Genomic DNA, 27,595 nt, shown 5'->3' on the forward strand with positions numbered 1-27,595 from the left:
TTAGAGGGAGAAACAGATCTGGGAGAAAGCGATACAGTGAGCTTCGTTTTGGACAGGACAAATATAAAGTGCTCGTGCTGCATCTCAGAGTCCTTAGCCTTTGCCAATGCTTAAGGGCTGGAAGGGTAAAGACAAAGGGACATTTAAAAAAATAACTGTCAGAAACATTCTTGAAACTAAATGAAACAAAAAGCCAAGTCAAACTGTACCGGAGCAGCCTTGTTACTGGCACGATGAATCACTGGCTGCTGTTGTTTGGGATGCAGTGAATTGAGCCTCCAATGCTAAGCTCCTCTGTTTAGCCCCACAACAGAGCTGGTGTAGACAAGGGCCCTTTAAGCATCCCTCACACCCACCCTAATCACAGAGCCCTTGGCCTCCATCATCCCTACCACTGACAGCTCAGCTGTCATCAGGTGGTCTCAGTCCTGCCTCAGGCTAAAATGCATTTAAAGTCTGACAGTGGATGCTCTCAGTCATTCATCAGCTCCCTAAGTCACCCACCAGCCATGTCTCTTCACTTGCCACTGCTTCCCTGTGCACCAGACATACCAGGGGCATTTTGCAGGCTGGAAGAGGGGAGGGGCAATGGGATTTGTTTTGCCTTAGGTAAGAGGGTATTAGAGCTTTAACTTGCTGTGATAGTCCTTAGATTTTCCAATGTCATTTGAAGTCCTCTAGTCTTCTATCTGACCATTTTTGGCCGTATGTTCTTAGCCTCAAGTTTTATTGATATTATTCATCTTGATCATGGTGTGAGAAATTAAAGTGACCACATTTCTATAACGATCGTACTCTTTCCAAGCAAAGAAGAAAAACGTCTTTGTGGACCATCACTGCCAATAGGGCTCTGCTTGGTAGCTGGTGCTATAGCAGGAGGCATCTGCTGTCTATAGCAATCATTAAATCATTGCCCCTACAACCAGCTGGGTCAGTGACCAGAATGAGCCCAATGTCTAGAACCTGAGCCAGCTGAAGATGTATTATTTGCTCCCCAAAGTCTTCCTTTTGTAATTCAGAGGACTAGCCTTTGTACACAAAGTAAGAAAATTCAGGTTTCCTTTCTAAGTCGTTAAAATGACCCAGGGCCAAGGGCAGTCTTTTCAAGAGATCCTAAAAGAACTCTTGGGCCCCGAAAATGCAAACAAGTAGAACCTGAGCTGTGTGTTTATACTTAGCAGTCCCAAGAAACCTATGGGCATTTGGATTTTATAATGTGATATGTTCTTTGTTTTTTGTTTTGTTCTTTTTTTATAACAGGAGCCTAGGCTTAGCTTTTTTTTCTCCATACTCGCTCTGTGTATAGCTGAAATTGCAATCATCATAATCAAGCATTTAAGCAAACAAAAATAATCATTTGAAGGCTATTTTCCATAAGCTCTTTAGTTCTCAATTCACTACAATTCCGTTCAGAAGGAAATGTTCCATTTTTTCCTATTGTAGTATTGTCAGCAGTAGAAGCAATGACCAGTTCTCCACATTTAAAATTAATTCCACTTCAGCTTTTCTGAATAAAAACAAATTGATCAAAAGCCTAATTTTTTTTCCAGGAAGACTTTTTTTTTCTCTACAGACGAGAATCTACTGGAGAATACCATCCTAGTTATACTTGAATGTAAGCAGTTGGTGTAATTTTGAGCCCTTCTTGAAAAATCAGATCACTTATCTCTGGGAAATTTTTTAATCTATAAAATCCCCTTTGCAGTTCACTTCATGTGAATGCTCCTCTTCACCTAGGCCATTCCTAATTACAGCGAGAAGGTCTGTAGGTGTAACAATTCTATGAACTCACTGTTATTCCATTAGCACTGAAGGACAAGGTGCTGAGCAGAAAATGGGAAAGTAATTGTACTGGACTTCATGAATAGCAGCATTGGGAATTATTCCAAACCCTAAGGGAATAGCTGTATAGTCAGCTCCTTCATTGTGTGGGCAAAGAAACAGAATTTGCTAGAATAACTCAGAACAATGGACTATCTGTTCCAGGTTCTTTCAGCTTCAGTAACCTGTGAATCATACAAATGAAACAGAATGACAAGAGAAGCTAGCAAATGCAAGCAGTGGAATGGTGACTTTCAGAGTATAAAGATGGGGTAAAGGAATTTGGGTGTTTTGTTTTTTTTTTTCCTTCTTGTCCATAGCACTTTTTGATGTCTACCCCATGATAGGCTATTTGAAGTCATCAAATAAATCAGTTTGCTTTATTAGTGAGTTTCTAAACTGGCAAAGCAAAACCTTTACTCAGGATGTGAACTTACCAAGCCAAAGGTCAAACTACAAAATAGGAAATGTTATCAGCTTTTGCCACCTCCTACCAGTCAGCGCAGATCTTGAGCTGTCTTGCTGAGCATTCTTGGGCCTTCCGCACTTGCCAGCAGTTATTCTGCACTCTGCTCCACACACACACACACACACACACACACACACACGGGACCAGAAGGAAGGAGGAGGGAAAGTGTCTCAGAGAATCCAACCTTTGAGTTCTGAATTACTGAGGAAGAGGTAGGTAGGGACAGTGGTGACCAAGGTACTGAGACAGAGAAGGGTCTGAGACATGGAGAGTTTTGCTGACGCGCACCTCGTGAGGTCCAGAACTAGTGGAGCCTCGTGTTGCTTTAAGATTCCTAATGACATGGGCTATCATGACCCAAAGGTGACCTGCACTGGCACCAGTTTCACAGTCTGTCAGTCACCAGGAAGTATTATACTAAAAAGTTTGGTGTTAATCTGAGTTATTTGCTTCCTGGGGAAAACACCAAAAGATGCCATTCTGATGGTTATCTGCAGGCATTGAAATCTGGTGTGATTGCTTTCCAGCTCTGCTTAGATCTAGAGCCGCATCCCCAAACTGGGAAGCATCAATAGAAAAGAACATAGCTCCACAGCACAAAACAATGGCAGCTTTAGTCTGAGCAAGAACATTCTGTGAGGCCCCAGCTGAAAGGCGGGTTGGGATTTGGAAGGAATGTCACCAGGCAGGAAACAAGAATGATCTGGGAGACCCTGGCCTCTGCCTGTACTGAGAATGCCTTGGACTCCTTTCAAAATGTCAGATTTCTTCCAAGAGCTCTGAATGGCATCGGGCTTCTGTGACCCTGCAAAGCCAACAGAAGGAGCTTGGGAATGCTTGGCTTGGCCTTCTCCGAATCTGCAGGAAGGTCACAGCCTGTATGTCCACCAACTCTGTGTGCACCGGCCCAAGGCTTTTCCAAAGCTCTCAAGTAGGTACTGGAAAGGTTTATTGAGATACCCGCCCCTTCCTACCACTACTGCCTCCAGAGCACACATATACCCTCCTTCGAAAGCACTCTTAAAATCAGCAACAGAAAAAGGAAGCTCAATTAGGAGAAAATAACTAGCATTCAGTCAGCAGATGGCATATGGAATATGAAAATCTCCCAGCCTCTAAAACCATCACCTTTTCCATGACCTTGACCTCCCTTTTGTTGGTTGAGAGAGAAGAGAATCTTTCAGCTCTGGGCATGTTACTAACCTTGATATTCCAGCCTCTCCTAGGCTCTGGTTTATAAGCCACATCTCATACTTCAACTGTGTTCTAATTAATAAAATGCTAAAACACCCCAGCTCATGAATACAACCTCCTCAAAACTTTAATAGAAAGCGGGGAAAATGAGAGATCTCAGCTCCTGTTCCATGGTCCTCTCCCCTTCTTTTTCCTTAAAAATCCTGGACACCTGCCACCATTGCAAATGGAAGTCTCCAATAACCCCTCCCCCCTTCGTAGAAAATCTTTACTAACAAGTTGCAGCTAGTTCTGCTCCCAACCAATCCGAGCCCCATGAATCATGCCACTGAGCTCCCAAGTTATTGTCAACTGGGTTAACAGCTTCAGGTATGATGCTGCTGAAGCATCCTCAGGGAATGCAGAAAAGTGGAGGTCTTTTCTCAGAGGAGCCTCTGTAAACTCTTTTCAAGCCTAGGGAAGGGATCACGCTGCACTGAGCTCCCGAGTTAAAGAGGGGGCATGTTAGACTACAGTGCAGCAGCCTATGTTCACATCCTGGCTTCACCACTTCCTACTTATGTAGCCATGGCTGGCTCCTTTGCCTCTCCATGCCTCAGTTTCCAGACCCATAAAATGAGGATAATGATAAAGCTATCTCCTAGGATTAAAGGAGATTTTTCATGTAAAGTACTTAGCACAGAGCCTGCAATACAAATGCTAGACACCATTAATCGTGTAGTTCTAATGAGAACACATGGACACAGGGAGGGGAACATCACACACAGGGGGCCTGTTGGGATGTGGGGGGCTAGGAGACGGATAGCATTAGGAGAAATACCTAATGTAGAAGACGGGTTGATGGGTACAGCAAAACACCTGGCACATGTATACCTATGTCACAAACCTGCACGTTCTGCACATGTATCCTAGATTTTTTAAAATATAGTAGAGTTCTGAGCCAGAACATCAGAAAGTTGAACAGACTTTGGGGATGAGAATAGCAGGACCTCATCCATAGTATGGATGAAATAGTATGGAAAGGATCATTGATATCAGCATATATTTACCTTCCCTAGCCCCGTTTGTGATATATCAATAGGAATATGAAAGGTATTTGAAACTTCATATAGAGCTGTCTGTATCATTTTGTCACAAGTATTGCTGGGCTTGGAAGATTACCCATAAATGACGACTTCATTTTGAGGTAAGGGAAGCCCCTGAATGCATGGGTAGATAGCAGAGACCCTCCCAGCATTGCAGGCTGCTTCCCATAAGACTTCAAGTTTTCTAAAAAGTGTTTAAATGATTAGGAGAATGTCTAGACACTGAGGTACTATTAGGTTGAAGTAGAAATCTCATAAGATCCAGCTTCCTTTCCAAATTCCAGTTTCCTAAGACTCAGGTTGAGTTGGAAATGTCTACAAAGAAACTATATTTTAGAAACTGTCAATACTTCCCACCCATGGCCACTATGGTAGTGGTGGGATACAAATGAGGGAAAATTCTCCATCCTGCTAAAATATTTAGAGAATAATTCTGGCCGAAGGTCACAATCAATTCAGCCTTCCCAGTTCCTGAGGGTGATTTCAAATTGGATTTCAAAAAAAAAAAAAAAAAAAAATAGAAGGGGCCAAATCCCACAGAAATTTCTGGAGCTGGCATTAAATGAATCTTCTTTCACAGAACTCCTAACAGCAGTTGGATATTAACAAGGAGAAAAGAACAATTATCGTTTGGGACTCCAAGTGCCACTTTATGTCACTTTAAAGAATGAATAGACTTCCAGCTTCACTCAGCTGTCTGTTCACAATTACAAAGCAATGATAAATAATCGTAGTAAATGGAAGGTTTGATTTAGGAGGGTGAAGTTGTGTAACGACTCGATGCTTTCTCTTGCTTTCTGTGGCAAGGCAAGCAGGACAGCTCCTGCCCTGGGTTTGGCTTAAATCCAGATCTGTGCCTTACCAAATAAAAAGAAAAAAAAGGTCCTGGAACTATTTATTAAAATGGACACACAACAAACTACCAAAACATTATTTTACAAGGAGAGAATGATAATATCATGAGTCATGGTTTAATTTGCTCTCTAGTGGTTTTATTTAGCCAAAGGATCATACTTGTTCGTGCCAACAAAACTTGAATGGTTTTAATAGAAAGTACATCTTTCCATTTTCTCAGCATGCCAGTTTTCAAGGAGCCATCTGAGCTCTACTCCTGAGAAGATGTGTTGATACGGTGGATATGGGCAGGACTTTCTGTTTGCACCCATAATTCACCCTAAAGGGAGGTTTTATACTCACGCTGAAAGGGGTCTAGACCTCAGCCAGTGAAGGCTTTGATCTTGGGCCTGAAAGCATCTTATCCAAACACACATTCATTTAATCTTGCAACTCAAGAGTGACGCACCCTTCCAAAGTGGTTTGGGAGGACCAAGGGGACAGGGTTGAGGCTTGCAGGAGAGACTCACAGGTATGCCCGAGGAGACAGTTATCTGTGATACCCAGTCTCAGGAGAGCAGCTTTGCCTCTCAGTGAGGCCGGAGGGCAATGTAAAGCATTTCTAGCACAGGTAGTCGCCTCTAGGGCTTTCCAGGGGGAGTGAGATTGTATATACAGGGAAGTATAAGGGCAAACAAGACCTGCCCTAGGGAAATCCCAACAGGCTGAGATCCATGGCTGCCGTTTTTCCCACCTTTCCTTCCAGTGTCCAGCCCAGTGCCCACCCATCTCTTACACCCCTGTCCCTAAGGCCACCGTCTTGTGCCACTTCCTGACTACATTACTACCAATTAAGTCCAAAATAAGATGGAGGTTTCAGATAATACCTTTCCCAGAAGAATTTGTATGTTAACATAAAGCCCTAAATCCCTTTCAAGTCTCAATTCAACAAACATTGAGGAGACTCATTTCTGCCTACTGGGCATTAAGCACTTGTGGAAACAAAGAGGAATGAGACTTGCCCCTCCCTCAAGGAGCTCACAGTCTAACAAGAGAGGAGATATATAGTCAAATAATTCTGATATAATCAATGGAAACAGAAAGGTCCGTGGAAACCCCAGTGAAGAAATCCTGTGTTTGGGGTACAGGAATAGTGACAAAGAAGAGGTACTGTACTGTTTGAATTGGGTCATGTATCCAGTATCCATTAGGATTATTGTCTGACTAGGTATAACAGAAAAATCCTATGGATTAATGAAAATAGCAGTATTTAATCTCACTAAAAGAAGTCTGGTATTAGACAATCTATGGCTGGTTACAGAGTTCCATATGTCACCACCGTTCTATATTTCTTCTTTATCTTTTTATATAGCTTCTATCCTCAAGTTTGCTTCTTGGGCCCCAAATGGCTGCTGGAGCTCCAGGCAGTCCATTACAGTTCCAGACAGGAAGGCAGAAAGGGCAAAATTGATGCTTTGAGAGGCTTCTCTAGATTTCCACTCAAGAACTCCTATTTCATTGGCCACCCATTCTGAGGAAATAGAACACCTCCATAGATTCAGGCTTGTATTGTAAGGAGGAGAGGGAGACTGGATATTGAATCGGTAAGTAGCAATCTATGCAACAGGCTTCAAGAATAAATGGGGCTTCCCAGAAAGACAAAGAGAAGAAGGACATCTCTGGTAATAGAAACAAAGCATGCAAAGATAAAAGTCTGTCAAGTATTTGGTGGGTGTTGGAAACTCAATAGTCTAGAAAGGCCTTCCAGGTCAACCTTAGTAAATCTTATTTTTCTGAGTGGGTTGTGGGTTTGGGGGTATGTGTTGTGGTTGTTGCTGATGTGGAACCCCACCATGAATAAAGGTAAGAGAAGCAGCTCTGGTCCAAAGTGCAATAGGAAGAGAACTGTACTTGAATAATTAGAATGCAAGAGAGAGTGACAAATCCTAAGAGAGTGGTAACTAAAAGATCAATGGGACTTCACAGGCAATCACAGTAGAGCTATACTGAATGGATTTAGGATTTCTAAGCGCTGAGGTGAAAGGAAAAGCTGTCCAAATGGAGGGAACAGCATTTGCAAAGGCCTAGAGGGATAGTGAAATGTAAGTGACATTGAGCCTGATTCCCCTTTATGAGAAACTACAGTTTGTGAAACAGTGTGGGGAATAAGATAGGAAAGGTAAGTGGGGCAGGATCAGTGGAGGACAGTGCAGTTCTAGTATCTAGCCAAGGACGTAACTACGATGCAGGCCTGTGAATTCAACCACTTGAGCAAAGTAGTAGCAATCATGCCTTTGTACTGCAATTTCTTTTCATAAAAAGTAGGTTGCACTTGTAGTCTGGATTCTCAATGCACATAGGCCTATTGACAAAACACAGGATCCATGAGGCCTGAATCTTGATTTACAAAAAGACAAAGTCCACCACCACTCAGTTTTGGACTAGTCTCTGGTGCCTCTCCTGCCAAAGCATTCGCAATCTAACTCTCCATAGTCACACACTGTGTAGTCCTCAAGTCAACTCATCCCAGAGAGTTGGGACCCTGAGGGAAGGCAGTGCTAGTGTGTGCTCTCTGTCTTCTGTAGTGCTCCCTGTCTCCACTTTGGGGCTACAGATGTGGCCGATTCTGTGGGAGAATGATTTTCAAACTGTATGTGACTACCCATTATGGGTCATGGAATCATTTAGGTAACTCAGAACCAGCATTTTTTTTAATGAAATAGAACACTGTATTAGAATAGGTTAGACTACATTGTGGCAAACATTTCTAAACTCTTAGTGGCTCATCAAGCAAAGTTTTATTTTCTCTCAAAGGCTGCTAAGGATGTGGTGATTCTCTAGAGCAAATGTCCTCCATGTAGCAACTCAGTGATCCAAACAGCTCTGATCTGTGGCTTCACCACCTTCACCTGAGGCCTCCCTGGGTCATTGTAACAGGGAGAGGGTCAGCTTGCTGGCTTCCTGTGTTTCAGTGTAGAAGTGATGCTATCCCTTTATAACCATAGCACATGGCCAGAATTAGTCCTAGGGCTGCACCTACTCAGGTACCTGAAAGAAGAGAGCTGGATATTGGCAGATACTAGCTAGCAATGTCCAGTATAAACAGAGTAGAAGACAAATGGAATGGAACAGAATAGATCTAAGTGCATCACAGAAGTATTTTAGAGTTATATGTATGTGGTTGAGGAAATGTTGAGGCATGTACTAAATAGCAATTGTAAAATGTATTTCTGGCTAGGTGCGGTGGCTCACGCCTGTAATTCTAGCACTTTGGGAGGCCAAGGCAGGCAGGTGACCTGAGGTCAGGAGTTCGAGACCAACATAGCAAGCCTGGCCAACATAGCAAAACCCTGTCTCTACTAAAAAGATAGAAAAATTAGCCGGGCGTGGCAGCGGGCACCTATAGTTCTAGCTACTGGGGAGGCTGAGGCAGGAGAATCGCTTGAACCCAGGGGTGGAGGTTGCAGTGAGCCAAGATGGCGCCACTGTACTCCGGCCTGGGCAAAAACAAGTGAAACTCCATCCAAAAAAAAAAAAAAAAAATGTAGTTCTAGGTAGAGGCCAGATGTTTTTAAAAGGCTTGAAAGGGACTATATCTGAGGAAAAAAGTATGTCTAGAAGGAGAAGAGATTTGTGACATGTGACCCTATAAAAACAAAGGGCTCTCCTTTGTGTCCGCTCAAAGAAAATAGAGTTTCTGAAGTCTCCTGAATAGTCTTCATTCCGTAGCTCAAAAATAACCCAATGTTACACACCTGGATTCCTATAACAAACTCGGTGGGCTACAGTCAACATTGCTGGGGTGGGAAGTGTGCGTGTATTCATTTTGTTTCCTAAAAGAGCGGCAGGGTATGCATTCTAACGAATTTGCTAAATGGCCAGGAGTCCATAGAGTTTGGGAAAGTTAGAAGGTGGCCTCAAGAACACCCAGAGACCGGAGAAACAAACATAAGAAAGGGGAGTTCTAGGCAGGGCCTGGTGACTCATGCCTATAATCCCAGCACTTTGGGAGGCCAAGGCAGGAGAATTGCTTGAGCACAGGAGTTCGAGACCAGCCTGGGCAACATGACGAAACTCTGTCACTATAAAAAATTTAAAAATTAGCTGAGTATCGTGGCACATGCCTGTAGTCCCAGGTACTTGGGAGGCTGAGGTGGGAAGATTGCTTGAGCCCAGGAGGTCAAGGCTGCAGTGAGCCATGATTGTTACTGGACCCCAGCCTAGTGACAGAGCAAGACCCTGTTTGTTTGTTTTCTTAAAAAAAAAAAAAAAAAAAAAAACCAAAGCTGCCCTAAGGTGACATTAAAAATCTAATGCCCCATATATACCATGAAATACTATGCAGCCATAAAAAAGGATGAGTTCATGTCCTTTGCAGGGACATGGATGAAGCTGGAAACCATCAGTCTCAGCAAACTAATACAGGAACAGAAAACCAAACACTGCATATTCTCACTTATAAGTGGGAGTTTAACAATGAGAACACATGGACCCAGGGAGGGGAATATCACACACCGGGGCCCTTTGTGGGGTGGATTGGGGGAGGGATAGCATTAGGAGAAATACCTATGTAGATAACAGGTTGATGGATACAGTAAACCACCATGGCACGCGTATACCTATGTAACCTGCACGTGAATCCCAGAACTTAAAGTATAATTTTAAAAAAATTTAAAAATCTGATGCCCAACATGAAGACACCCACCTTCTAAGTAAACACGTCACTTGTGTGGAAACATGGGTCATTCCTATGGCAGGACCCTAATTATGTAAGTTCTCAGTTGAAATCCTGCTGCTGTGAAACTGTGACATCAGTCATGAAACAATGAGCAGTGCCTCCCTGGTACCTCCATGTGGGGCACTGCTCCGGGAAGGGAAACCTTCAGGGAGAAACTTGGCAGTATTTTTCCTAGGGCTGCAGAAGCCAGAAGAGGAGATGTTATGAACTCTGCAGGGCATGTGGAAGGTGTTACATTAGTAAATTGACTTGGGGATGGTTGAAATATATCTCTGAAACCTATAACTCAAGGGACACAGTGAAAACAATGTTAGCTGACATTTATAGAATGATTATCATGTGCCCAGAACTGTGCTAGAAAGTGTATCTTCTCCTATATTGAGGCCACTACTGCAAGGTGTTTCCGTGTTATGATGTCAAAGAGCTTAGGAAGTTTGCCTACTTGTAGATAATAAGTACAGGGCTATGCTTCAAACTCAGCTTGTCTTTTAACTGCTACAAAAAAAAAAAAAAGAAAACTGAAAACTTGGGATTACTTAGAAGTAGCAAGGTGTTATGAGCTGAACTGTTTCTTCCAACAAAGACATGTTGAAGTCCTAACCCCCTGTACCTCAAATGCAACCTTATTTGCAAATAGGTTCACTTATAGATGTAGTTAAGACAAGGTCGGGCTGGAATACAGTGGGCCCCTAAGCTGACATCACTGGTATAAGAAGGTGATCATGTCAAGACATAGAACACCCTGTGAAGGCAGAAGTAGAGACTGGAGCGATACATCTACCAGCCAGGGAACACCAAGGATTGCTGGTCTCACAGCCTTCAGAAATCTTGGATTTAGCCTCTAGAACTCAGACAATAAATTTCCAGTTTTAAGCCACTCAGTTTGTGTACTTTGTAATGGCAGCCCTAAGAAACTAATAGACAAAGTAATCACAATCTCCAAATAATTACCAAACCAGATCTAGCACAGCATCTAGCGTCTCCTTAGTCATGAGAAAAATCTAGGCATAAAGCTTTGAAGACTTTTGCTCAAACTGAGCAGCAGGCACAGCATCCAGACCCTCAGCCCTTTGTGTTTTGTGTTTGCCTTCTTCCTCCCCGTGTAAGCACTGAAGGTAGTTTCCTCTGTGACTTAGTGCTCTGACAATCCTAACCTGTGGGGCCTACACTGCAGTTGCTGGTGCAGACATAATGGTTCCCATCTTTTCAGAGGTAGGAGATGATTATGCATCTCCCTGGGATCCTTGCCCATGCAGGGGATCAGTCCTTTCTGAGGCACACACTCCATTCTGGGAGCCAAGCAGTAGACCTAGCCCTATGGACTACAGGATGAGCTGCCACCCTCATCTTAAGTGTGAGCTCTGGGGTAGCCAGCTAAAACTCCAGTGCTTTTAGGACCACATCCAGTCAGTGTTGGGGGCAGAAATCAGGTGGAAATTTCTCCCCAAACCAGAGAGAAGACTTGGAACGGAGGAGCACAATTGCTTCTCAGAGTCCATTTCTCTGACAAACTGTCAGGGAAGTGACCTTCAAAAGCCTGTTGTCAAAGTCACCATGAGCTAACAGAGGGCATCTAGGTCTGGTGGCACTTCCTCTGACCAGAAAGCCACTAAAAGCCAAGACTCACACTATGCAAGTGGCAGCAGCATTCTTCTCCAGAAATGTTTTCTTTCAAAACAACTTGAGCCAAATGTAACACTACTCCATATGGCACAAATAGATTTCATCTGTATCTGGTAGGTGGCAAAGATCCCTGGAAATCTGTTGATCTGTGTGTCCAAAGAGAAAAGTTTTAAAGACCTAATAGTGGTAAAATTTATATTGTTATCATGGCACTATGCAGCTCATCGATGCAACACTTCCAAACTCAGAGCCTTTCAAGAGACCAGATACCATTCTGCTCCAGTGGTTTTCAGCGCACTGTTGAAACGCAGATTACTAGGTCCTACCCAAGGAGATCAGCTTCAAGGCCCCAGGAATGGTATTTTAACAAGCACAAGAGGAAATTCTGATGCAGATGGTCAGCTGACTATACTTAGGGAAACACTGGGTTTCAACTTTCTTCTGTATTAAGATCCCAGGATATAGATCAGATGAACTCTCAGGTTTCCTCCAGCCTCATGATTCCAATTATGGCCCCTTGTTTATCTTGTGTCCATTTGCCCTACTTAAGCTGGTTGCTTTGGTATCCTAGAACCACCTTCTTTCCTTTAACTTTTCCAACCAACTCCATTTCCCTTTCTCTGTCCCTTGTCTGGCTGGCTCTGAAGAGCCAAATAGTATTATCCTAACATTTGATAGGTAGATCCTATAGATATCATTGCTATAACCAACTCCCAATACAACTAAGATAGTAAGCATACCACTTTATCAGCCGTTAATCTGCTCTCATTATTAATACTTAATCACCCCTGACCAGAGTTTCCTATCTCAGGTCTCTAGGAGGTTATGGATGGGTTTCAAGGCATCTGAACACTCTCTGAAATGTCATGTGAAATTGTATGCAAATAATATGCATGTAGTGGCAGTATTTTGGAGTTTTTTGTTTGTTTGACAAAAGTCCACAGCCAGTGAAGGTTAAGAACCATGGTTTCAGATATCATCTGACTCACCTGGTTGTGATATAGGAAGTTCATTTTGATAATTCTAAGCTACATTGTTTGCCTCATGGACAGTTCCTAGTCAGCTTAAGTAGCCCCTACAGAAAACAATATCAAAATCTAACTTGACCATGTTTCTCCTATTCATTGGTAATATGCTAGACACTTTACTAGTCAACAAAGAAGATGGCACTGGCATCAAAAGCATAGTCTTTCAATCCCCCCAAATCCCTACCATAGAAACAGGCAGAACAATTAAATAAACAAAACCAAAAACCCAGAGACACATTTACAACAAAACTAGGGGCAAGTTTTCTCATAAATCTAAAATTACAAGTGGGTGGAGACAAACTACCAATACCACAAGTATATACAGCAGGAAAAAGGAAGCAATGGAGTAGCCTCAGATGGACCCGAAGACAGGAAAACCTCTAATTACTCAACAGTATTCCCTGAAAAGTATAGTTGGAATGTTTTTCAAAACGTCCTTAAAATTGGAGTTGGGGCTATCACATTCTCTAACAGTAGTAACTAGAGGGTCTCAGTAAGGTAGACAAAGGCTGGAGTCGTCAAGGCCCCTGAGAGCTCTCAAAATAGATCCACATGGGCTCCCTCCTAGGACAGGGCCCTATACTGAGGAGAAATTGCCTGTAGGAATTAGAATTGAGCAGGATAGGGTCAGTAGAGACAAGGGAGAGACAGACAAGGTCCAGATCAGCTAGGCAGGGAAACGGCAGGAAAGCTCATAATGCAAACAGCTATACTTCACACTGTGAAAAAACAACCAAAGAGAGAACTCTGAAGCTTAGAAAGTTTTCTAAATCCTGCCTCATTCTCTAAGTTTAGGAAAATGAATTTCACATAAAAGTGAATAACAGAAACGAATAGAGATCAATTCCTACAACAGAGCTATTATAAGAAAAATGAGGGTGTGGAATAGAATAATACTCCTACAAACAATGAAAACATGCCAGAAAGACATGCTCATAAAATAGATCAAAATTATAACATATTATATCAAACAAGAGACTAAGAAAACGATACACGACATGAAAGAATTAGAAAAACAAGCTCCAGAAATAGAAAAAAAATTTAAAAAATCAAGTTTACACTAGAAAGAATACAAAAGTGAATAAGCACAATGGATAATATCTTAAGAGAAATACCAGGTAAAGAGGAAGAAAAAAATTAATCAGAAACACAAATAATTCAAGACAAAGTGACACATACTGAACATAAAGAAATTGAACATCTGGAAAACAGGAGTCCCTAAAGAAGAAACGCAAAGCAAGGAAATAGAATGCTCCTAAAAACGATCTTGAAATAACATGCTTGGAACTATACATTGAAAGAGCACACAGTGTACCTGAGTTGAACAAGCAACATTAGATAAGTTTTAACAAAAGTAATGAACTTTAAAGAAAAAGTCCTTTGGGCATCTCGGGGGGAGGGGGGAAGCATGTGATTTATGGTAGAAAGAAAGGTTCCACAAGTTCATTAGACTTTTCAGAAACAACTTTACATGTCAAAAGAAAATATATTTAATTTGCTCCAAGTATAAGCCAATGCTTTTATTTCCAGCAAAATGACTTTCAAAATAGGCACGAACTATTATCAACATACACACCTCAGAATATTGTTCCCATGAACCCTTGCTAAGAACTCTACTGAAGAACAAGCTTCAGACAATCAAGATGACTAGAGAGATATTGACAAAAGGCCTGGAGGTAGGCATGAGATCACTAGTCACCTGATCATTTAGCTAGGACTAAATGATAGTTAAGAAGGAAACAATATAGTCTGTAATGGCTATATGTCCAGACAATATAAATATATGACAACTATCTATAGTTATACTGCAGGAGTTTTGTAAATGGGAGGTCAGAATGCAAGGAAATGCCAAAAATATTTTAATGCTTTAGGTAATTATTATGATGGCTTTATCAGTATTATTCTGAGATTGCTGTGTCTCTGATCTAGGAGAAAGCAAATGAATCATTGTGGAATATTCTCATTTTATTCTTTGTGTCCTTGAAAAACAGAAATACTTGAATTGGAAATATCCATAAGAACTCATGAGATCTAGAACCAGTGGCATGGTGAAGCCAATTCACACCAACAGTTTGTACACTTTTTTCAACTCCATGGTCAGTAACTTTGTGTCAGTAGCTTGAAATCCGCCATGATGGGAGTATTTATACACCATGGAAACCCGGAATTGCTACAAATCCAGCCTATCTTCCCCAACAGAGAGTCCATTGTTAAACCATTTGCCAGTACCCCACAGTATATAGCAATCTTTAGTGTCCAGATCGTAATTTTGAAGTACTATTTCTCTCTCTCTCTCACACACACACACACACAAACACAAAAAAAAAAAAAAAAACAGGAAATTTTGGAGAAATGGTTGGCTTAAGGTCTGAGACAAGAAATACATGAGAAGCCTAGAACAACTTGTCACACAAGTAAATTATAAAGATACAGCCAGGCATGGTGAATCATGCCTGTAATCCCAGCACTTTGGGAGGCAAACACAAAAGGATCACTTTGGTGCTAGGAGTTTAAGACCAGCCTGGCCAATATAGCAAGACCCTATCTCTACAAAAAAAAAAAAAAAAAAAAAATAGCTGGGCATAGTGGCGCATACCTTTAGTCTTTTCTTAGCTATCAGGCAGCTCTGAGGTGGGAGAATTACTTGAGCCCAGGAGTTCAAGGCTGCAGGTTGCAGTGAGCTATGATCAAGCCACGGCACTCCAGCCTGGGCAACCAAGCAAGATCCTGTCTCTAATAAATAAACTTTTAAGTTGTAATGATATTGGCATCATGTCAATAGGACTCAAGCCAGTTTGGAAAAAAAAAAAAAAAAACTCCCACTGACCAAAGAGGGTCAATTTGACCATCAACAATGATAATAACTGCAATAAAATACATTGAAATTAATTACAATCATGTTCAAACAAAGTCAAAGAATGAGTCATCTTCAGAGAATGATAGGGAACAAATCGTTATCTAGAAGGCTGATAAATACATGGACTGAAGCAAGCATTTATCTTGCCATTCCTATATCAACTGTTCCACTGAATATCCTGATGGAGTAAATGAAAATGTCTCTTTACAAAAGTATTCTACCTTAGAAAACAATAGCTAATTACAATTCCACGATTTTGCAATTCCCAGTAAGCAAATATAAGCATTACATATCAACAGCTGCTCAGATCACACAAAGAGACCGCTAGATAATATTTCCTTCTTTAGTCTTGCTAAAGGGATAGACCAGAACCTGAATCTGATCTCTGGATCCAGCTGGAAATTTGCAGGAAATACCAAGGATAGAGGAACATGCTGAGCTGCACATGAGTCTGCAATCAGCAAAGTCCAGACTGTGGAAAATTCCACAGGTCAAATAGCCCAGGTTCTTCAGATAAATTGTAAAGAAAGTAAAAGGGTGAAGGATGAGTTTATAAATTAAAAGACAAAACATTTTTTATGGGTAAGACCAAACTGTAGTGCATAGGAATACATATTTGGGTGATAAAACTATAATATAAACTCTAGGAAGTGATTGGTATAAAATCAAGATGGTAGTTTCTTGTGGGACAAGGGGAGACCTGTGATTAGGATAAGACACCTGCAAGGGACTTTTGGAGTGAGTGACAAAGTTATGTTTTCCGCTCTGGGTAGTTTCCTTGCCTTAATTTGGATTTGTGAGGTTTGCTGTATCTCGAAGGTGGTTTTGGAGACACAAAAGGGGGAGCCTTGCTCCATCACCCCAGGCTGGACTATAGTGGCACGATCATAGCTCACCACAGCCTCAGACTCTTGGGCTCAAGTGATCCTCCCAAGTAGCTAGGACTTCATGTGCTTGCCTCCACATTGTTGGTTTTGGAACGGGAAGGGGTTTGTTTTGTTTTATAGGAATGGGGTCTTGCTGTGTTGCCCAAGCTGGTCTCAAACTCCTGGCCTCAAGCATTCCTCCCACCTTGGGTTCCCAAAGTGCTGGGATTACAGGAATGAGCCACCATGCCCTGCCTCCCTGTTTCATTTTACAATAAAAATTTTTTTAAAAAATATAATCACATTCTTGCCCTCAAGGAGCTCAATCTAAAGAGTGGATGGGGCCGGGCACGGTGGCTCACGCCTGTAATCCCAGCACTTTGGGAGGCCGAGACGGGCAGATCACGAGGTCAGCAGATCGAGACCATCCTGGCTAACACAGTGAAACCCCATCTCTACTAAAAAATACAAAAAATTAGCTGGGTGTTGTGGCGGTCGCCTGTAGTCCCAGCTACTCGGGAGGCTGAGACAGGAGAATGGTGTGAACCCGGGAGGCGGAGCTTGCAGTGAGCCGAGATTGCACCACTGCACTCCAGCCTGGGCGACAGAGCAAGACTCTATCTCAAAAAAAAAAAAAAAAAAAAAAGAGTAGATGGAGAGGTAAACAATTAGTTTCAAGACAATGTGATCAATGCTGTCAGATAGGTATATATATATGTTGCTTTGGAACCAGTGTGGCACTGAAACAGTTTATTTAGCATGGGAGGTCCAAAGAGGCTTCTGGGAGGAAGGGACACACCAGCCTGGCCTTGAAGAGACAGCCATTCTCCAAATGGCCTAGGAGTAATAAAGCCCAGCCCAGGCTGCAGGGGGTCACATCACAGTTACTCCAGGCAGCCCTCTGCACCCATCAGTGTTCATTGCAGCATTGGTTGCTTCCTTTCTGCCCCTGCAGTTGTCTAGAGCAATTTCCTTTAAAATGACAAAAGTAACAATTATCAGCCAAAGGAGCACATGTTCACATATTTATGTGAACAAACTAGTGTCTCTGCCTTTTCCTTGTTTTTAAACCAGAACTTAATGGATAATGGAAGAGAAGGTGCCATCTTGATAACTTTTTCTTGAAATAGAGCAGCTGCAGCAAAGACAGAATTCTACCCCCAGCCAGATTCTCTCTACAAGCACTGAGGAGAACTGGAATTCCTCTCTGAATTCTCTCTCCAAGCACAGAAGAGCTTAAGGCTCCTTGGTTGGACTCTTAAAGCCTTCCTGACCTGACCCCTGAACACCAGAATAGCTCCTCACATCCTTAGCCAAGAAAGCAAGACAGTGAATGTCCAATTACAGAATCTGACATTTCCAAAAAGACGATAGAGAGTACAATTTGTTAGGCCACATTTCCTGAGAAACAAAACAGAAGGGGTGCAATTTGTATACTGGAATCAAAGAGCAATGGGATGTGGACAATTTGAGGTGTCCTCTGTTCCTGGGTGCTGTGTAAACAACAGTGTGGAGGCACAGCAAGTGGGACCTGGTTAGTGTGCAGGAATGTACAGACTTGGAAAGCAAGATTGGTGTCCACTCCAGGATGCGCTTATCCTTCTCACCTACCGGGCACTGATCCCTGACCATCTCTGGTAGCAAGCTGGCATTAGTAGCTAAAAAGCACTTTAGAAATGGAGATAAGAATAGAAGGGAATAGAAAAGCCATCTGTTTACACATTTCCTGATCTGTAAAATGGGACTGTACACCTACAAGTGTAAAGAGAAAATAAGACATATGGAAATGCTATATAAATGAAAGGGCGTAGGGTAGAGTATTCCTGAAAATCCTATATGGAGATGAATGTGCTTTCCTTCTTTACACAGCTGTGTGCTGACAAGTATTTTATCCTTATAACAAGACCATTTATCAAGTCTATAAACACTTGCAAATGCTCCCAATAGGCACAAAGTCTTCTTCCACAAGCTGAGATGTGATCATTTGTTAATCTACTCCCAAGTATAACATTGAGTATTCATTTTGTTGAGTCAAGTATCTATCCCAGCCCTCAGACAAGATGCAACAACTGGCAGAGACCATTATGTAGGTCTGGGTTCAGAGACAAGTGGGATTATGGCTTGCCTTATACCTGTCCTCACCCTAAAAATGACGGCTTACGGACATAGGAAGACAAAAAGAACATAGTCTACTATTTAAGATTTGAATCTTATATAGAAGGTAATACTCCAGAGAGACCACTGTGTTCCAAACTCACCTGATCAGTCGCGTGGGATGCTTGCTGAAAATTCACTGTCTTAGTTTACTTCCCTGATCTGCTGAATCAGAATCTCCAAAAGAGGTCTTTAAAATCTGAATTTTTAACAAATGTTCTAGATGATTTTCATGATGAGGCAAGTTCAGAGAAAAATAGAACACAGCTCCACAGGGTTCTAAAAGTAAAGATTTTTAAAGAGGGCCCAAGAAAAGTGATGTCTTAGTCTACTTGGGCTGCCATAACAAAATACCATAGATTGGGTGGTTTAAACAACAGAAATTTTCCCAGTTTTGGAGGCTGGAAGAATAGAGTGGTCAGGTCTTGGTGATGGCTGCCTTCTTGCTGTGGTCTCACATGACCTCTTTGTGGAAGGTGGGAAGAGGGAGAGAGAGAACAAACTCTCCGGCATCCCTTCTTATACGGGTATTAATTCCATCATAAGGGCCCCATCCTGATTAGCTCCCAAAGGCCCCATCTCCAAATATCACACCTTAGGGCTAGGGCTTCGACATAACCCTAGCTATGTTAGAGGGTGGGGGCATGCAGACATTCAGTCCACATAGGTGCAATGGGACTTAGTCCTTCAAAGGACCAGGTGCTCATTTGTGGAGCTGAATCTTTGGGGTTTTTGCTTCTCACCAATCTATGCAAAGCCGCACCATACAAGCCATAGGTTTAAGCAAGCTGTGCGCCCATTGGTTTCAGCAATATACAATGAACAAAACATGAGGATTTAAAGCAAACAACAACAAAAGATAAATCAATGTCGCCAGGTGTTTTGGATGTTATTCAGTTAAACACCAAATTTAACTCTGGACCTGCTGATAGCCCAGACCAAAGGAGAAAATGCACTTGCTAACTGTCTTTCCTATTTCACACAAGTTAAATTCTGGGTAGAGTTCCAGCTTTTACTTACACCTCCTGAACCATACTGCTATTCTCAAACTTATGCCCTCCAAAGATGAGAAAAGTCATTGTTTTTTCCCCAGAGCTGAACATTTTTTGTCTCAATGCATTTCTGGCTTATTAGAGAAGCAAAACTAGTCATATTAAAAATTCCCAATGGGAAACCTCCCTCCCCATTCTGGAAGCTGATGACAAAAATAACACATTTTGATAAATCTGCAGTTTGGGGTTTTTTAATAGATCAGAAGAGTTTTCTTACCTCTTAATAATTCAGGTAACCCTGGAGATCCAGCCACTTTCCAGACATTGCTCAGCAATGAAGAAGTCAGGATGTCCCCAATCAATTCCAAATTCCAATTAGGCAAGTTCCGTTACTCAGTGTTGTTGTAACAGAAGGAGGATAGCTCAGTGTGGTAGAAGAGTCCCTGAATTCAGGCCCAGCTCTGCTATAAACTAATCAGCAGTTTCCATTGAACAATTTATTTACCCTCTCTGAGCCTGTTGCCTTCTACTATTTCTTAAGTATCTAAGAAGTGCCACACTATCCAGGTGAAGGGGACAGCCTTCAGGAAACCACAGTTTGGAGAAAAGGGAATTTTCCTTTCTGTAATGTAATGGTTCCTTTCCTTGTGTGGGTGCCTTGTCTCTGTTCCTTACTGGCTTGGCACATGAAACAAAACCTGTGAGTGTATGATGGAACAAATGAATGAGTGAATGAAAGAAAACGGTTTTCTAAATCGCCTTATTTTATGCCACTACCACTCTTCCTAAGGTCCCCTTTGCCTGATAACTCAGGCCCAAGTAGTCCAACTTTGATTTCACCTTTCTTAGGTTTCTAGCACTCAGAAAACTCATTTGTTGGCTGTAATCTGCCCCTTCATTCTTCTCTGGCACTGTTCCTCTGAATCTACTTCCATCCCTCATACACCCCTGAATATTTCCCTATATTCTAAATCCAAACATCCATTGAGCACATAATATATAGCAAGCACTGGGCAAACCAAGATGCTGGAGAACAGACTCTGCTCCACATTTTCTGTGGCTGCAGACGGCGCCCTGTGTATCCCATTCACGGCCACAGAGGGTATGCCTCCTTTGACTCACAGCTACTGAGATACCAGGACAGGCAAAATGATGCCACAAAATTCCCAGGAGAGTCTTACATCAAATAATTCTACCCACCTCTCACCACCTCATGCTAGCCCCCTGTACAATAAATTTTAACAAAAATAGCTGTTTAGGGGGATTGAACCACCTTAAATTTTCCATCCACTTAGTAGTCCATGAATCTGGGTGCTACACCAACTGACTGGAGCACAAAGCTCTTATCTCTACCTTCAGTATCATTTTCCCATCATTATCGAACAATGAGACACCAGTTTCTCTGGAAAACATTACTCAGTTTTTTTAAAGTAGCATTTTTATAGCATATCAAGGTTTAAAACCATTTCTACATATGCTATTTCAGTCAATATTCACAACAAAGCCTGAGGCTCAGAGGATAAATAAGTAGGCCACATGGTCAGTAAAGTGGCAGGGCTGGCATTTATGCCTGGGTATGAGTCAAAATCCCAGAGCCTGCACAGAGGGAGCCAAGTGATCCTGTTTGGTTTAGTCCTCATAGTAACTAAAAGCTACACATTTAGCCTTTAAGCATTTACTCCAATAGCACTGTATAGTAGCACCCCCTTATCTGCCGGGGATATGTTCCCAGACCCCCATGGATGCCTGAAACCTCACATATGCTAAGCTCTGTATACACTATGCTTTTTCAGTGTGATAACCACAGTGGCTACTAAGTGACTAGCAGGCAGGTAGTGTAGACAGTATGGGTACGCTGGACAAAGGGATGATTCATGTCCCACGTGGGGTGGAATAGACAGTGTGAGATATCACTCAACTCAGAATGGTGCACAATTTAAAACTTGTGAATTATTTCTGGATTTTCCATTTAATTTTTTTGGACTGTGGTTGACCATGGGTAACTAAAACCATGAAAAGTGAAACCATAAATAAAGGAGCACTACTAGGCATAGATTTAAAGAGATAACCTCATCAGGATTTTTTAAGGGTGTTCACTACACAATCCTAAACTTATATTTTACTTTTGTAACATTATTTTGGCTTTTGCAGTGTGCTGAGCCTCTCAGTAGAAGTTGCTCAGGCCTCTTTCAAGCTCAGAGCCTTGATAAACTTTTTCTTTTAACATGACATCACTAAAAATGTTGCTTACTTGCTGTCACTTTTCCATCTTTCCACCTGGAAAGAAAATTGCTGGATTTTTAAAATTTGTACTCCAGTTGTGCATATAGCTTGTCCACCTCGCCTCCACAAAGACATTTTTATTGACCCACACATACTGTAAACCCCAGAAAGACCACATACCCCAGCCTGAGTCTGCAGCGCCCCAGCAGCGGCGAGATCTTGTGCTTTGCTCTCCAGAAAAACCCAGCTGGTTGCAAACCATGACCCTGCCCTGAGAATTGTCTTCTAGGGGTGACACTGGAGGATTCAGATAGCAGAGGGAGCCTTTGGATTATTTACAATTATATCCCTAGGCCTTAATTCCTTCATACCTAAAATGAAGGAAATAACACTAATGAAAATTAAAAGAACATCAAGAGTTTTTCAGATTTGTAGATATATTTACAAGATACTACACCCAATACCAGGCTCTGAACTTTAATATCTTCGCCTAACTGGGCACAACAGCTGCCCATCTGAAAGGAGGGATCAACTTTTCTATTTGCAGTTGGAATGGCGGGCCCTCCTAACATCTTCCCAGTCACTCTCCCCGCATCATAACAAGGCTTCATTCAGGTGCATGGCCTGCTTTGGTGACAAACGCATCAAGCCAGAAGTACCAGACTCTTTGGCCTCCACTAGGCTGCATCTTCCCTCTATGCCCACATGCTCAGGGCATCATGAGAATGGCATGTGAATTATCCAGCTATGGATGGACTCCACTAGAGGCATCTCCAAGATCTTCTCATGCCCTGAGTGCCTGAGCGCAGCTGCAGATCTTCACGATCCAACCAGTGATCACTCCTCTCCATTCTTTCCGTTTCCCTATTTACCATAGCTTTTTGGAAAGCTGATGAAGTGAAATATTCTCCAGCAGAGGAAGTAATATAAAGCTTAAAAGGCATTTCTGATGGAATGGTGAAATAATTCCACTGCTTTCCTTTGAGCAAAAAAACTCAAGGCAACCTGAGGCAGCTCTGGGGATTTCATTATTGATAGACTGGAGGGAAACAATGGCTTTAGCTGAACAAGTTTTTCTCTTAACTTGTTAGAGCACTTTGGAATGAAGAGATGAGAAAGACAGGTGCTAGACGATAGAATAAACCCAGCACCAACTTACTTACATAATTTTGTATAGAAATCCATGGATGTATGAAGTATAAAGTGACTCTTGAATAGTGAAAATTAAGTATTTTGGAAAACAATCTACGTTCACTACCTAGCTCTAAAATAACTGAACATTTTGTAAAATACCTCTTGCATCTTTGTAAAACTTACTGGCAGTTTAAGCTATGTGTGTGTGCAGTTTTAAGAAAAGACAATCTTTTATGTTATCGTTTAAGGTAATTCTTAAGAATGCATTCTCTAAGCAGATAAGACATTGAGTCGGGGATAGGATGGGAAGAGCACATTTATACTTCTAATGCAGCATGGGCCATTCACCATTTCTTCATGATTAAAGGCTATCAGGAAGGCTGGAAAAGTATGTGTAGCAAAGATGATAAACAGCAATTTTTGCAGGGCAAATTGCTTCCTAAGTGAGGGAGTAGGGGATTTAAAGGCAAATGTAGCTGTCTCAGCATACAAAGGTTTGTGCTGTGTGAGATTCCTAAATCCTAACTCCCTTTTGACAAGTATTCCTTAACAGCCCTCCCAGATATCTGAAACCAATTTTAACCCACTCTGGTCCCCCGCTGACTACAACATTACCTGAATGGTGTGGTCCAATTTCCAGGCTGCTTACCAGTCCTCAAGCCTATGGGGTAAGTAAATCTCAGGCCTCTGGGGTGAGGTAGCCCTTGTAGGACAGACTTGGTGAATATCGATGAGCCCAGGAACCTCAAAAAGCCTGCTACTTGCAGGATTGAGGAGGAAGCATTTTTTAAAAATTCACTGCGCCAGGAAGCATTTCTCTTATCAATTGTTGCTGATGTTGGCTTATTCTTTTTTATTGTTACCAATATTTTTAACCATAAAATGACCTTAGAAAATGTAAAAGAAGCATCCTCACAAACTGCTGTGTTTTGAGGTTTTGAATATTAGGCCTGTGCTTTATGACTCAAGGGAGTGGAATGAAAAATGCTGAGAGGCACTTAGAACCATTACCAACAAATCAGAGGTCAGGGAATTGGAGAAGTGCACAGTCTTAGGGTTGCAAGCGCCCTTAGAAGTGTCCAGCTGGCTACCCCTGTACACAAACAAAAACTCATCTCAGGTGTGTTCAGGGCACAGAAGCCTGAGGCAGTGGTTCTCAAACAGTAGTCTCCAAACCAGCAGCCTCACTTGGGAACTTGCTAGAAATGCACACTCTCAGGCCCCGCCTCAGAAACTCTGAGCTTGAACAATGATCTGTATTTTAACAAGCCCTCCATGTGATCCTGGGACAGGCTAAAGTTGGAAACCACTGCCCTAAAATCCCCCAGCGAGGGCCCATCCTACAAGTAGTTTAGTATGGCCTTCCCAAAGCCAATAGAAGAAGAATTGGGATCTTAATTCTTTCAAGGGAGCCTCTGTATGGGAAAAATTATTATTAGTCAGATCCAGTTAGCTTCTAGCATTATCCACTATGGTGACTTCCAGCCATTTCTAGACTTGTGATACTAATCCCAAGAAATATGCTGAGAAGACACACTTTTAAGGTAAAATGTAACAGGAGGCCAGGTATGGTTACGCCTGTAATCCCAGCACTTTGGGAGACCAAAGTGGAGGTGGCTCACGCCTGTAATCCCAGCACTTTGGGAGACCAAAGTGGATGGATCACTTGCAGTCAGGAGTTCAAGATCAGCCTGGCCAACATGGCAAAACCCCGTCTCTACTAAAAATACAAAAATGAGCCAGATGTGTTGGTGGCACATGCCTGTAATCCCAGCTACTCGCGAGGCTGAAGCAGGGGAATCACTGAAACCCCAGAGACAGAGGTTGAAGTAAGCTGAGATCGCAACACTGCACTCCAGCCTGGATGACAGAGTGAGACTCTGTCTAAAACAACAACAACAAAAAAAGTAGCAATAACTGTGTTTTGAGGATTTTTTGATAGGCAGGAATGTTACAAAACCAACATGAGAATCTTCCCGTATTCTGAGATCATAGGATTATGCTAACTCCTAATTCTTGTCAACCCTAGTTAATACCAGTGGTGGAAATATCCTTAACCCAAGGAGGAATGTAAGTAGCATGCTCTTCAACACCTCTTACCTCAGGCTTAGAGACCCCTTATGGCTATACAGCATCAGATATTCAATGCTGACTCAGGGAAAGGCTGTACCATGCCTGCAGCAGAAACATCAGCCAAGGCCAGGCAGGGCAGTTACAGAAAGAAGAACATGCATTCTATTTAAAAAAAAAAAAAAACAAACACATTGTAGGACTGCTATTGTTTTCTGCCTTCATCATGAAGTGACACCTCTCTCTCTTTTCCCAACCAGGAACAGCTAAAAGATGATGATGTGGAATGCATTGTAAACCAGGATGAACTAGCCATACATTACCAGGAGCAAGCCTCCTCACCCTGCAGTCCTCCTGCAAGGCTAGGTCTGGACCAGAAAGCTTCACCCCAGACGCCAGGCAAGGAAAACATTTATGAGGGAGACCTCGGCCTGGGAGGCTATGAACTCAAGCTTGAGCAAACTTCAGGTCAATCCCAGTTGAATTAATTGGCACGAAGAGTACAGATGTAATCACAAGTAATGCAAGGCTCACTGAGGAATACAAGCCAAGCTGATGAGGCAGTATAGGGGAGAGGCTGGAAAATGTATTAAGAGCATAAATTGGAGAGAATCAAAGCCTTGTCACATGGATCCTCTGGTGCCTGAAGAAATGAGAATTTATTATCCCTCTCTATTATGCAAATGAATTTAGTTTTTTGACAGCAGCCATTTTGATTACTGGATTGACTGGGGTGGGGATGGGGGTATCAGGAGTCTAGCTGCTGGAGGCTGGGACAGCTGTGCTGGGTCTTCAGGGCATTTCTGCTGCATATGCAGCTCTCCAGGCCCTTCACTTCTATTCTGGATTTTATTCCCTCCGCTAGGGAGAGTTTAAAAATAAGAAAAGAAAGCTTCTGAGAGTAAACATTTGGCTCCTAAGCTGAAGGGAATGTACAGCTATTTAGTAAGTGATAAGTTTCTTATTTTGAGGACTTGACTCCCATTTGCTCTCAGTGACCCCAGGGCAGAGCCCAGAGAAGTGTTCCGTACCCACTGCTGATGGCTTCCCAGAGTCCATGCTGAGTTGAAGAACCTATTGTTCTTGTTGGCATCCTTCCTATGCTACTTCTCCCATCGCTCAAAGAGGTTGCCTATGGCCGGGTGTGCTCTGCACTAAATGCAGCACCACTTTCAAGCTTGGTAGGACCATTCCAAGAAAAGCAGGTTTCTTCTCCCCATACCACATTGTGCCTGAAGAACAAGGCTTCCCGTCCTTGCCTGCATGTGAGTCACTTCTTGGCTGTGCAGCAGGTCCCCCTGTCTCCGTATGCTGGAAGGTAGGATTCTGCAGCCCATGTTGCTCTCCACCTGGCAGCAGACTGTGCAGGAGCCCCAACCTGTCCTCCAATTCCAGCATTCACAGCTGATGAGCAGTGCAAGAGCAGGGCGACAGGAACGGAGCCAATGATGTGTGGGTTACACTAAGGAGCCAAAGACAGGCCCTTAGGACTCCCCCTTACAAGGCATGGCTCATGGCCTACATTCCAGAGACCAACAAGATAGCTTTTAATTCAGCTGCAGGACCTGTGCCTTTTAAGCCATAAAGATACCTCAAGTCTAGCGCCTCTTGAAATCCAGATGTTCATATTACACTCCAAAAAATAGACTCCAGGCCTAGGTGCCCAGGCTATGATGAGTCTGCTTTTGAAGGAGGTAGGGAATGACATCTTCCTTGGACCCAAAGCTTAAAAGTAATGTATGCTTTGCTGACCACTGTTAGGCCTTAAACATTCACTGTGGTGGTATCAGGCACACTGCTATGTGCATCGGTTTTTTGTTGTTGTTGTTGTTGTTGTTGTTTTGCTTTCCAAACAGAATCTCTGGGGCACAAGTTGTTTTATACTCAAGCTAAGTATAATTTTGTCATTTCAGGTAAATATGATAAGTGATGGAACATGAAGTTTTCTAATTTGACTTAATCCTAATAAATTTTTGTTATAAAGTATGATCGTGTTTGGCTAATGCTTTATTTAAAGTCATTTTCTCTTTCCAGGTGACTTGGTGGTTCTAAGCTCTTATACTCAGAGTGCTGGCTGAAGTGGGCACTGAAAGCTAATGTATGGGAGATGCAGGGATCCTCTGGGTCAAAAACAGCCAAGGGGATAGCAGGACAAGTCACTGAAGGAATGAAGAGAGCAGGGATGGGCTGGGGAGGCATCCCAGAGAAGGGAAACCTGAGTCAAGCAGAGGGACACAGACACCACCTTTCCCACTAGGGATGACCAGGGTTCACAAAAGCTACAAAAATAAGGGAAGGAGTTACTAGAGGAGAAAGAAAAGAAAGGCAAAAAGATAAAAGGTTCATCTTTTTTTCTGTCCCTATTATGCTAAAAGGAAGACAGGCAAACTTGGCGTTTTCTTTCTCTTTGTGTGGAGAAAGACACCAAGGAAAGAAAAGATCCACCCAAAAAAGGCAAACATTAGTAGGGGGCAGGAGTGGAGAGAAGGCAGAGAAATATGACATAC

The 27,595-nt window shown here is 42.4% G+C and overlaps 1 protein-coding gene across 3 annotated transcripts in view; it reads left to right on the forward strand.

Annotated features, from left to right (window-relative positions):
• SLC9A9 (solute carrier family 9 member A9) overlaps window positions 1-27,074 on the forward strand; it is a 588,523-nt gene extending 561,449 nt beyond the window's left edge. For 2 of the 3 annotated variants that reach the window (XR_002520179.2, XM_003894994.5), the window contains 2 exons: window positions 23,581-23,686; window positions 25,349-27,074. Coding sequence is in view for 2 of the 3 variants with exons in the window: in XM_003894994.5 (XP_003895043.1) it covers window positions 23,581-23,686; window positions 25,349-25,576 (334 nt within the window). In the remaining variant the exon portion in view is untranslated. The remainder of the gene's footprint in view (window positions 1-23,580; window positions 23,687-25,348) is intronic. The other variant, XM_021933832.2, reaches the window with a different exon arrangement.
• Window positions 27,075-27,595: the final 521 nt, after the last annotated feature.

The sequence above is a fragment of the Papio anubis genome, chromosome 2 (assembly GCF_008728515.1).
Source record: "Papio anubis isolate 15944 chromosome 2, Panubis1.0, whole genome shotgun sequence".
NCBI classification, from domain to species: Eukaryota; Metazoa; Chordata; class Mammalia; order Primates; family Cercopithecidae; genus Papio; species Papio anubis.